The sequence below is a fragment of the Microtus ochrogaster genome, linkage group LG1, assembly GCF_000317375.1.
Source record: "Microtus ochrogaster isolate Prairie Vole_2 linkage group LG1, MicOch1.0, whole genome shotgun sequence".
Classification (NCBI taxonomy): domain Eukaryota; kingdom Metazoa; phylum Chordata; class Mammalia; order Rodentia; family Cricetidae; genus Microtus; species Microtus ochrogaster.
In genome coordinates, this window is record NC_022027.1 from 43,628,973 (window position 1) to 43,641,476 (window position 12,504).

The 12,504-nt window shown below is 38.6% G+C and overlaps 1 protein-coding gene across 1 annotated transcript in view; it reads left to right on the forward strand.

Annotated features, from left to right (window-relative positions):
- Window positions 1–860: 860 nt before the first annotated feature.
- The window catches only part of Alb (albumin), a 16,536-nt gene continuing 4,892 nt past the window's right edge, over window positions 861–12,504 (forward strand). The window contains exons 1-10 of the mRNA XM_005359472.3: window positions 861–991; window positions 1,690–1,747; window positions 2,672–2,804; window positions 5,227–5,438; window positions 6,009–6,141; window positions 7,076–7,173; window positions 8,537–8,666; window positions 9,684–9,898; window positions 11,183–11,315; window positions 12,355–12,452. Of these exons, the coding sequence (XP_005359529.2) occupies window positions 913–991; window positions 1,690–1,747; window positions 2,672–2,804; window positions 5,227–5,438; window positions 6,009–6,141; window positions 7,076–7,173; window positions 8,537–8,666; window positions 9,684–9,898; window positions 11,183–11,315; window positions 12,355–12,452 (1,289 nt within the window). The 5' untranslated portion in view covers window positions 861–912. The remainder of the gene's footprint in view (window positions 992–1,689; window positions 1,748–2,671; window positions 2,805–5,226; window positions 5,439–6,008; window positions 6,142–7,075; window positions 7,174–8,536; window positions 8,667–9,683; window positions 9,899–11,182; window positions 11,316–12,354; window positions 12,453–12,504) is intronic.

Here is a 12,504-nt window from a genome sequence, read left to right on the forward strand (position 1 = left end):
ACTTAAAATGAGGTCACAGAAAGTAGATTTCTTTCATTGTTATAACTAGATATGAAAAAGAATGCTTTTCTGGCCACTCAGTAGTCTCTGTACATGTAGGTTCCATGGGGGCAATTTGGATGACAGTGCTGACTAACTCATCCTTTGAGGTGAGTGAGAGAGCTGGTCTGCTATCATCCTCTTGTGTTATGTGGCAAACACCATCATTACTATCTTTTGTGTGCATGTTCCTCTAGTGTCTCTTCTTAAAAATAAAACCCAAGAAAGAGATTCACGTCAGATGGAAATATCCACCTCAGACCTGTTTCACACATAGACATAGCTGGGGTGGAGACACAAAACTTCCAAGCATCCACTGAAATTCTGACTGCTCCAGCCTTTTCTCTGCTTACATTTGAGGCAATATGAGTTTTATGGAAGATTTTAATTTCAAAAGGACGAGAAAGACATGAAAACCTTATAATCAGCACCCCCCATGCAAATTTTTTATTACCAACAGTAAAAGCATACTTGGAATGAGCAATGCATGTAGTTCAGTACTTAGCTTTTAACATAAGTCGTGTTCCCACGCGAAGGCCCAGACCAAAATGCTCAAGTGGGAAACAAGGAACACAGTAAGGGAAACCGGTTTGAACGGTTTAAACTCTTATGTAAAATTTGATGTTTTACATAACTTTGAATGAATTGACAAAGTCTTGTGGGGGAAACAGCTCCAGATGGCAAACAGACGCAAGGGATCTAGTCAAACAACTTTTTGGCACGGCCAGTCTGATTTTGTAACAGAGTGAGAACCAATGAGACAGGAGATGAGTCTGGTTAATGGTCTACCGTTATTGGTTAAAGAAGTATATTAGAGCGCCGTTCTCTCCATCCATCTCACCTTTCCTCTCAAGCCCACAAGCCTCTGGCACAATGAAGTGGGTAACCTTCCTCCTCCTTCTCTTCGTCTCCGGCTCTGCTTTTTCCAGGGGCTTGTTTCGCCGAGATGCACGTAAGAACCTTGTGTCTTTCCTGCTCTACTCTTACCGTACTTGCCTAGTGATGGAAGAAGCCCCGTAGCTTTAAAGCTTAGTTTTCCCTTCAGGGCTTCTCTCCAGGCTTTGATGCTATTTTGCACCTGAGAACCCTTGTGTGGTTATATTATCAATATACTTTAGACATCTTAGTTGACAATAATGAGGGGATTTTTTTAAGCTTATTTTTTAAATTTCTCTTAATTTTGAAGAAATGCTAGGCAAAATGACTTGAGTTCTATCGAATACAGCCAAAGTCAGAATTTTCCCCAATCGCAAAGCCCGTTTACTGTACCATGTTATACTAAAAGCTAAAAGTGGGTGTTGTTTATTTTCTAATTGGAGCTTCCATATTGTATTTACTTTTATTTCAGGGTGTCTTAGTAGATACAGACATGACAAAAGCATTGAATCTTAGGTTTGATAGCAGAGCTATAAACACTTAAATTTTAAAATAATATTTTGGTGAAAAGACAGTTCTTTTAAATGCAGAAGGAAGGAATCATTGACAGCTTCGTTTTTTTTTTTTTTTAATATAGCTATCAAGGCCAGTGTCTTAAAGCAACTGAATAGCTTAATTTTGGGGATAGAAGTATGAGAAGCAGCATTATAATATTCTATATATTAGTTGTCTTTATCAATATCTCAATATGATTTTCTCTCCCTGTTCCCACAGACAAGAGTGAGATCGCTCATCGGTACAATGATTTGGGAGAAAAATATTTCAAAGGCCTGTAAGTTAAAATGTTGAAAGTCAATTTGATGTTTCTGGTAGTATTTCAAGTTCTAAAGTGCTTTTTCTCACCTTAAGTGCGTAAATTGTAGGGTCGCACTGTCCAATAGAAATGTCTTCAGTGGAAAGACCTGTGCTGGGCAATATGGCAGCCAGAGGACACATGGTTATTGGGTATTTGAAACATGGCAAGTCTAACCAAGGAGCATACATTCAAATGATATTTAATTTTACTTAAATGTATCTAGCCACTTGTGGCTAATGACTGCTTTACTGGAGAGCAAGATTCTGGAGCTCACATCAAACTTGTGAAGAATGGAATCTTATTTTTTTTTCTGGAAAGGTCGAAGATGTAGCTTCTTGGGCAGCTAACTTGCTAATTATTCTTTACACAGGACAATCCCATGATCTTTTGAGCAGACTACTTTGCCTTTTTATAGTACCAGGGCCTTACACTCATATGATGCAAGTGGTCTATAATTAAATCACACCTCCAACCTCCAAAAAAAATTTTTAATATGGTGAAAAATGAGAAGTTAGTTTATTTTTAAAAGGTCAATAGTATCTTATACCTCCTATTACCAGAGGTATATGGATTAGAAAAGAAATAACTCCCAGGACTTGGGTAATGTCTAGCCTTGACCATGAAATGTATTTAGAACATAGCTTGCTTGTTTGCCCTATGGTCATAAATCTACTGATACACATAAGCATCTAGACTTAAGCATGGTACAAATCCATATTCTTTCTGCTTGGAGAGGCACATCTTCCAGGTTAGACTGCAGAGAAGAGCTGCCTGGAATAGGTTTTCTAGCTAGTTGTGAGAAAGATATACAGCGTATAGATGGTGTGCACGTTCACAATTTGCTATTTAGGAAAGTCAACTGCTCCATATGAGAGCTTTATTTCTATGTCTGTTCTTCAGAGTCCTGATCACCTTCGCCCAGCATCTCCAGAAATGCCCATATGAAGAACACATAAAATTAGTGAATGAGGTAACCGACTTTGCAAAGGCGTGTGCTGCCGACGAGTCTGCTGAAAACTGTGACAAGTCACTTGTAAGTGCATGCTGATTTTGAGGACCTCTTTTTCTCTTTTATATAATTCTGAGTGTTTCAAAGGAAAACAAATACTGTCTCCCATACCTAAGGCCCTGAGAGCATTGTGGAAGAGGGGGCGGAAAGAATGTAAGAGCCGGAGGACTAGGGATTTTTGCTATGAGATTGTCTCCTAGTAATGCCAGAAGCTACACCCCAAAAAGTCTCACCAACATGACTGCCCAAATGTGAGCTTAACAATGACAATGACAATAGATGTGCCAAAGTGGATGAAAGACCACAAGGTCTCAACCCTACATAAAGAGCTATAGGCAAAGAAGAAACGCTGGGAGCAGGAGAAATTGTGTTCTCCAGGGAAGAGAACACCAATTGGTTAATTCAGTACAAATGGCCAATCCTGAAGACATATATACAAGTAACATTATATAGACCAGCAGACTGTATTTAGGAATATATATGTATACATATAAACATATATGTATGTAGCAACAATTAATGAGGAATGAGGATATGGATCTAAAAGAACAAGGGAGGCATATATGGGAGTGTTTAGAGGAAGAAAAGAAAAGGAGGAAATGATGTAATTATATAGTAATCTCAAAATATAAAAGAAACTATAAAAAATTATTAAATGATTCAATGATTATTAAATGGAGATACTCTAGGCATGTGCATAACTTAAATTCCTTGGAGGCAAAAGCGAGCAGTTATAATGTTTTTAATGGCAATTTGTCATTTGTACATTTTCTTTCCAAGCTCTAAAATCTGATCTCTGTTCACAGAGTCTAACAGCAATAGAAATCTTTTTATACATTTTTTAATTTTTGTAGTGAAAGCCCTCTACCCTCTTTACTGTAGTTGACAATAGCTACAACACCATCCAGCAGATCTATAACATTTATCTCACTTAACTGAGATTCTATGCCAAATGATCTATAACTGAGTTCCTCCTTTCTTTGTCAGCCATAATTCCCCTTTTGAATTCTGTGAATTTGACTATCTCAGGTGCCTTATATGAGCTGAATCACACAGAACGTGTCTTTCTGTGACTGGCTTGTTGCACTTAGCAGAATGTCCTCTGGATTGGCCCATGTTGGTACCAGTTGCAGAACATTCCTCTTTTAAAGGCTAAAGAGTAATCCTTTGTGTATTGGCCACATCTTAATCTGTCTACCCACATTCTCTTCATCCATTTGCTCGTGGTTACTTAGGCTATTTATACATTTTGATTATTACAGGTAATGCTACAGTAGAACAGGAGAGATAATGTTTTCTTGACATAATGGTACTATGTGAATCTTCAGAAAGCATCAACTGATTTCTATGCTCCTTGGTTACTTGGATAAAACTATAGTATAGCTCTTTATTTCTATTTTAGGGGAATGAATTTTTATATACAACTAAAAAGTGTGGTTTTCAGTTGTTTAGGAGAAGTTTTGCTCTTTATGGGTAGGACTTCAAAACCTGGGACCTGAGCTTCTCTGCCTTCAAGTCATTTCTCAAAACTATTTCTAAGCCTTTTCCTCTGGAAGCCTTTCTCTCTCAAGTGCAGGTTTAGTACTTCACACAACAGTACAGTTCTACCTTGATATTCCTGAGTCAATTTTTTTAAGTTAATAAACTCTGTCTAGAACAGTAAAATTTCCATGAAGTTAGATGACTTTTATAACAAAAATTAATGAGGAAAGGAAGAATTATTTAACAAATGAAGTCCTTTGGAGTCATTATTTCTAGAATAAAGAGGAAATCTACATTTTAATGTAGTAATTACTTATAGTAGATTGTGTTATTCCTCAGTTTTACAGGGAGTCTGCTAAAAACGGGCTTGTTTAAACGGAACAGAGAAGTTCCTGTTCTGTTCCTTCTTCTATAGTCAAATGAGAAGCCATGTGAACACGTGACTCGAGTATAATTCATATTCTCCTTCCAGAGCTAGTTTCCCTTGATTTTTTTTTCATCATCGTGACTTTTTCTTCCAGCTTTTGGTGCCAGATAGAAGACATGTAGGGTAACATCCCTTAAGGCCGTTACCTGTCTGCTCCTCTGTTTCATTCACCATACATAGCACTGTGGCATTTGACTATTAGGAAAATTACACAAAAACAGGCAAATCAAATGAAAGTCAATGAAGGGATTTTTATATGATTTTCCTTTTTCTTTACAGTTTTAAAATATGATTTCTTTCATTAACAATTTTTCACACTTACATTTATTTTAAGTGGTATATAAAAGCATAAAATTGTATATATTTCAAGGAATCATGTGATGCTTCAACATGGGACATATCGTCTTTATACCTACATACAGGTCCTTATTTTCTTAACCATGTTTTATCTGCACATTCTGTCCTTTGCACTGCTCTTTGGTTATAGAGAAAGTCAGGTACTGGCAGGAATTTGACATCTTCTGTTTTCCCCTTTAGCACACTCTTTTTGGAGATAAGCTTTGTGCCATCCCAAATCTTGGTGACAACTATGCTGAGCTGGCTGAGTGCTGTGCCAAACAAGAACCTGAGAGAAACCAATGTTTCCTGAAACACAAGGATGACAAACCCAACCTGCCCCCATTTGTGAGGCCAGAGGCTGACGTCATGTGCACCTCCTTCCAGGAAAATCCTGCTTCATTTATGGGACAGTAAGTAACCAGAGACCCATGCTTTAAATAAAAAACTGGGCAACAACTCTGCCAGGAACACCTGTACTAATAGTCATTCAAAGCCCAAATATCAAGCATCAAGCCTGGGAAGGTTTTACCTAGAGGTGATTTTTAAAAACCTAATATTTGACACCACAAAACTATTCACAATGACAATAAGAAGATCAAGGATATTTTGATCTTGAAGACATGTATGACCTGTGCGAAAAAATCTGAGATTGAGAAGTTGCAAAATATTCTAGAGTGGTGTGTGTGTGTGTGTGTGTGTGTGGTGTTCATGTCCTCTGGATCAATTTTGTTTTAGTCAGCAACATTACATCACCCAAATTTAACCATTTAGCAAAAATGCACACGTGAATATTTGTACACAGATACACAAATTCAATCTCCCTTTCCTCACTTAAGAACAACAGAGACAGCCATCACTCACGGTCTTACCGAGTGGAACTGGCCCATAACAAATCTTTGGGTTTGGGTTGAGGCATCATTTCTGCAGTGTTATGTGCTGTGGGAAATGATTGCCTGCTCTCTTCCTTTTCCCTACCTCAGCTATCTGCACGCAGTTGCCAGAAGACATCCTTATTTCTATGCCCCCGAGCTCCTTTACTATGCTGAGAAGCAAAGTGCCATCATGACTGAGTGCTGTGCTGAAGCGGACAAAGCCGCCTGCCTGGGACCAAAGGTAATCCCTGGGCAAACGGCGGGCCAGAACCACGGTGTACTCCCAGCCTCAGTTTTTGGCTATCTTGGGGGCCAGATTTGGGACATCTGAATCTCTGGATGAAACTTCTCTATGTCATTAGAAAACCTTTTTCTCTCTTAAGATACCAATGGATTTTTGTTCTCATACCTTTTTTCCTTTAAGATCTAGCAGTGATGGTCGGAGAGGGAGTTCTTGTGTTTACTTATCTTCTTTATGGTGGCGTCTTCTGTTGTATCATAGCACTTGTTAAATTGGACAGCAAGGGCTAGGGTTTTTTAATTTATTTTTATTGTTTTAGTCGTTCTATGAGACACTTTCCTAGGGGTAGAATTCAAAGCAGAGAATTTTGCTGAGGCTAGAAGTTGGAATCCATTCCTTTTTTCCATAAATATTTACTACGTAAATCATTTGCTTTTCTTAGGCACTTGCCCATTTTGTAAAAGCTGATGCAGCAGAGAGTTAGATGAACTAGTTACAAAATTAAAGTCAATACAGATCTATATGTATATGCCCTGGGATATTATTAAAATTAAAAATTATTAAATTAAATTATTAAAATTTTAAATTATTTAAACTATTAAATTATTAAAATTAAAGTCAATACAGATCTGTATGTATAGGCCTTGGGACTCAGTACCTCTCCCTGGCATTGTCTACCTAGAAACCTCTGCTATGACCAGACTGATTTTCCTTCTCTTAGTAATCAAAAGGGAATATTTGTGAATTTATGTGCAAATTTTTAAAAATTTTCATTTTTATGGAAGGTGTATCTCAGCAGTAGAGTTCTTGCCTGACTTAAACTCCTCACTCAAAGAAATGATTTTGGCATATGGCTGTCTGAACGTTTGAAGTTGTATGTGTGTGTGTAGAAATTGTCTTTTCCAAATTTTTTCAACTATATTTTTTTCTGTAGCTTGATGCTCTGAAGGAGAAAGCACTGCTGTCATCTGTCAAGCAGAGACTGAAGTGCTCCAGCATGGAGAAATTTGGAGAGAGAGCTTTCAAAGCATGGTACATATTTTTTTTTTATATCACAGTTCACATCTTTATAATGATAACTGTTCAATCTACAAGACTGTGCATTTATAAGGTACTTTACGAAAAGTTGATAGAAGTGAAATCAGAATAACAGTAATAATTTGACAATTTTGTCTCAGTTTTTTGTCTTAAATCATCAAAGAATTTAGGGTTTTTTTTGTCTAAAAGAAGACAGGTATTTAAATTCCATTTGCTTTGCTTATAAAGACTAGGAATTTCATTTTAAAACCTTAAAGATATACAATCAAAGTCAGGGTAATTAATTTACTTATTTTATTTCCCCTCGGTCTGAAAGTGAGTGTTTTCATGTCCAGATAATTGAATACAGCCGCCAGAACTTTCTGACAACTCCAATTGTCTGTTCCTAATCTCATGTGTTTGCTCCACCCTCTCTTGGCTTTTTGAAAATTATGTAGCTGAACCTGAGAACGTCCTTTAATATATAGGCCAAGAAAAATATGATTGCCCTTCTAGCACCTTGCCTGCTCATCAATAAGGAATCAACACAATAGAAGAGGAAGTGGAGAAGACAGACATTGTCCCTGTTTTCAGGACTCTGTCAGCAAGAATTATCCTCACCAAGTCATCCTTACCATGCAAATTCTTAAAGCCAATTAAATCAATAAATATAGCAACTCCAGCATGAAACAACACACCGCTACGTGGGTGATGGCTGGTTTTTGCAAAGGAATCTATATTGGAATTATAGAACTGAAAATTGTTTTGATAATAATGAAGATCTTGGCTTTTTACATTTTGCTGTGAGGCTTAGAGGGTCCCTGCTGGACCAATTCCTTGGCAGAAGGATGCATGAGAAAAGCTCTCTAATTCTCTAGACATCAGGGATTTCCCCCCACCCCACAGACCTTTAGAATTCTGATAGGTGTATCTTAAGACAAAAGAGGATGGATCTTCATTTCCAGATGAGAAAATGCTTTCATATCGTAACATAATTTAACCTCCCAGATCCTTTGATTTAGTGTACTGTAACACTATAAAAGTTAAAGCCTGCTTGGGGTCACACTGCTAAGATGCCATCAAGCCAGATAAGGGCTCAAAACCTGATGCTCCTCAGACTGCCACCCCTTTGGAAATTCCCCTTTGATTTTAACTTTTTGAGGCATTTGCTTTCCCCAGACCACGCCCACTATTTCAGCAGATAGTTCTGCCCAAAGAAAACCTATTATGCCAGAACTAACATTACAAGGACTGGTGAATTTTTATAGTTATCTTCATTTCAGTTAGTTTTGAACCTTGTTATAGATGATATCTTTTCACTGCTTTCTTACAAATATAATATGATAGTAATTCTTTGATGGGGAAATTTTCTTTTTAGGGCAGTAGCTCGTATGAGCCAGAAATTCCCCAAGGCTGACTTCGCAGAAATTACCAAACTGGCAACAGACCTCACCAAAGTCACCCAGGAGTGCTGCCATGGCGACCTGCTTGAATGCGCAGATGACAGGGTAAAGAGTCATTGCATGCTAGAGTCAGCGAGAGGGTGCGCTTGGCCGCATCAGTGGCCACAGATGGTGGCTGACCTGGGCTCTGGCCTCTCCTTTACTCTAACAAGTGTCCTTACTTTGTGGCATTTTCCAGGAAAACAAGCAAACAAACAAATCAATGCTTCCCCTCCCCCCCAAAAAAACCCAAAAACCAAACCAAAACAAAAACAGTTTTCTCAATTATTAATTGACCCAAAACTCCTTTGTTCAGCTGCATTCTGGGAAGACTAAATCGGAAAGAGAGCAGTGACAAATGTCAGTTTATAAGATGTTTTGGGGAGAGAAGTGGGTTGGAGATGGCACAGATTGGAGAGGCTTTTCAAGAAAGGATGCTGTTTTGCCTCCATAGTCTTTCCCCTAATTTACTGTCTGTGTTAAGTACATAAATATTCACTGTGATCTTACATTCTCCAAAGCTGTACCATCATCTTCTTCACTTTCCCCTTTGAAAGATTAAAACAATAACCCGATGCCAGCATTTTCTTCTGCTGTGATAACCCCTGGAAATCTTAAGTCGGATATTGCACGTGCACAGGCAGGGCCTGTAACTGTGCCCATTGCTCGGTATTTAATTATGCCACATATTTCAGTGAGTTATTTAGTTTTAAAATGCCTACCCATAATTTGGAAGGAGTAAATCACCCTCAATTTCATGGAAGAAAAAGAACCTGAATAGTTATCTCAGTCACAGAAAAAGAACCTGAAATATCTCAGTCATAGAAACATGAAATTAATAAGTGAATAACTTGTTCCTGACCAGTCAGTCAGTCTCTCTCGAATCTGACTGGAATGTTTTAGTCGTGGTGTCTTGAGGCCACAGAGCTGACGCAGTGTGTGAGAATGTGTTTACAGAAGCCATTTGGTTATGTATGTTCCAGAGCATGAGACGTGTGCTTTCCCCACACAACAGAGGTGGGGGGGGGGCGGGGGACGGAGCAAAGACCATTTCTCCTAAATAGTTGTCTTTCTTTCTCATAGGTGGAACTGGCCAAGTACATGTGTGATAACCAAGCATCCATCTCTAGCAAACTGCAGCCTTGCTGTGACAAACCCGTGCTGCAGAAAGCCCATTGCCTTTCTGAGGTGGACCACGATGAGATGCCTGCTGGTCTGGCCCCAATGGCTGCTGATTTCGTTGAGGATAAGGACGTGTGCAAGAACTATGCTGAAGCCAAAGACGTCTTCCTGGGCACGTGAGTAGGCGCCTTTCCTTTCGTAGCTTTGCTGTGTTTCCTTTTGTTTCTGAGACAGGGTCTCACTGGGTGGCTCTGACTGTCCTAAAACTCACTATGTAGACCAGGCTAACCTCAAACTCACAGAGATCCTCCTGCCTCTGCCTACAGAGGGCTGGGAATAAAGTTATGTGCCACCTCACCCAGTTCCTTTCATAGTTTCAACAGAGCTGCATGGCTTAGGAAGCCACACCAGGCTTTCCTTTGGAGAAACCATGACTTCGGTGGTAAATCTGTTCTCCCTTGCCATTCTCAGCCTTTAAAATTTACCTGAAAAGTAGTTTAGATCATTTAAAATATTGTTATGAAATCATACATGCATATAGCATAATTTCAAGGTTCCTTACTTCATAAGGATATTTCTAGAATTCTTTATAAATATTTCATGAATGTATAAATAATATGTATCACTTAAGCATAAGTTTAAGCATATTTCTTAAATATATAATGTATTCAAACTTATTATTTATTCAACTACTTACCTATCTATCTATAACTATCCATTTCTGTGATGACAGCAAGGATATATATGTGTGTGTGTAAACGTTTATATATATATATATATATATAAACTAGTGTCGTGTTGATATATATCACACATATACATATAAACTCAATATGACACTAGCTGTTTTGCACTTGGTTGAAAAGACCAGAATGTCACAGTGTGGCAAGACAGGATCCAATTAATAACATATGACTATATGTTTTCAAAAATGGCAACAATTAATTTTGTCATTTTATTATTAGATTATGACCATAGCCTATGCACTAAATAGTGCTTAATAACAGATTTCACTCATATATAGACGCAAAAGAAACTTGTAGCATTGTCTGTATTTACACATTTCTTGAGCTACTTTGGAGACGTAGTTCAAAACAAATTAGATATACAGTAAAAATAACTATGAATCAAATATTGAATGTATACCAGTCTCTGCGTGCCATGGATTTATCCCAACCCACCCTGCGAGAGAGATGCTATCCTTCTTCCCATTCTACAATGGAGAAAGTTAATGCCCTAACAGTGTTGATATAGTCCCCATGCAGAACACTAAAATACACTGCAGTGGCAAAGTTGAACCTGGAAAGAGTTATCTCTGGCCCCAAGTTTTTGCTGCTTAGCTTCCGCCACGGAGCTCCTTCCAATGCAGGGCGCCTGGACTGGGACTCACTACTGAAATTAGTTGTGTGAGGCTATTGCTTACTCACGTGTCTAACTCAGTCTATGCTCCTCTTCACTAGGTTTTTGTATGAATATGCAAGAAGGCATCCTGACTACTCTGTTGCCTTGCTGCTGAGGCTTGCTAAGAAATACGAAGCCACCCTGGAAAAGTGCTGTGCTGAAGCTGACCCTCATGCCTGCTACGGCAAAGTGGTAGGTTTCCGCAAGCCCAGAACACAGCGGCGCCTGGCGGCGCTTCCTATAAGGTCAATTCAGATGTTTTCTTGAAATGGAGGCAAGCCTGAGCTCTTCAAGTTCTCAATCGTGATAGGATAAACACTTGGGGTAAAATGTAAGGAAACCTGGGATAATCACTCTAGAAAGAGAAGGTCTGAAGAAAGGAAGGAATCTTTACTCGCACAAAGTCCTTATTGTAGTTTTCCCCTTTTCATGCTCTTAAGGATAAAATAAGAAAGTAAATTCGAATGCCAACTAGAAGAGATTTATTTAGTTTACATTTAAAGACCCTTAACCCAACTCCCCAAATTGTCAACTGTTAACATTAGTATCTCAAAGGAATTTGTATAGTTTATTTTTTTAAGATATTTTCAAACATTTTGGAGAAGGCTTTGGAGTAGTTTTAGGAGAAGTTATGTGGGCAGGTTTCTTGTGGAAGACTTCAGGCAACACTCCTGTAAGCACGTACTGGTCTCTGAACTAACTGGGGCCAGAAGAGGATCACAGTTTACAAAGGAGTTACTGAATGCCAGGCACCACTCTGTGACTTGAGTCTGGGAGAAGACTGTTTCATCTCAGAGACCTCGAGATCCAACTAGAGGGATTGCCTAAATGTGATGGCCATGGCCTACTGAGCGTCTGCTGTGCACTAGTGTGATTTTAATTTCATCCATTTAGCTGGTTAACAGAAGAGTACTAGTTAAGTACAACTTAATGCCACCATAGAGAGAACCAGTCTGAAATTTAGACATAGAAGAACAGTTACACAACAAAAATAAACGAGTCAGGCGATCTCACTCAAACACAGCCCTTGACTTCCAGATACTGAAGATTCTTATTACCCTGTCTGTACCAAACGACCTTGCAAATAAAAAGAACAATTTAAATGTGGTATGACAGACATGACATGGAAGATCCCCTAATGTGTCTTTGGACTGAAGGAAGGGAGAAATGCAAATGACCCAGGTTGGGCTCTCAGGAAGGTTGCTATAAACAGAGTTCTTTTCTGTTGCAGTTTGATGAATTCCAGCCTCTTGTAGAAGAGCCTAAGAACTTAGTCAAAGCTAACTGTGAACTGTTTGAGAAGCTTGGAGAGTATGGATTCCAAAATGCGTGAGTAGTTCTATCAGCTACTTTGTTCCTCGATCAATTTGTAATTCTTTAA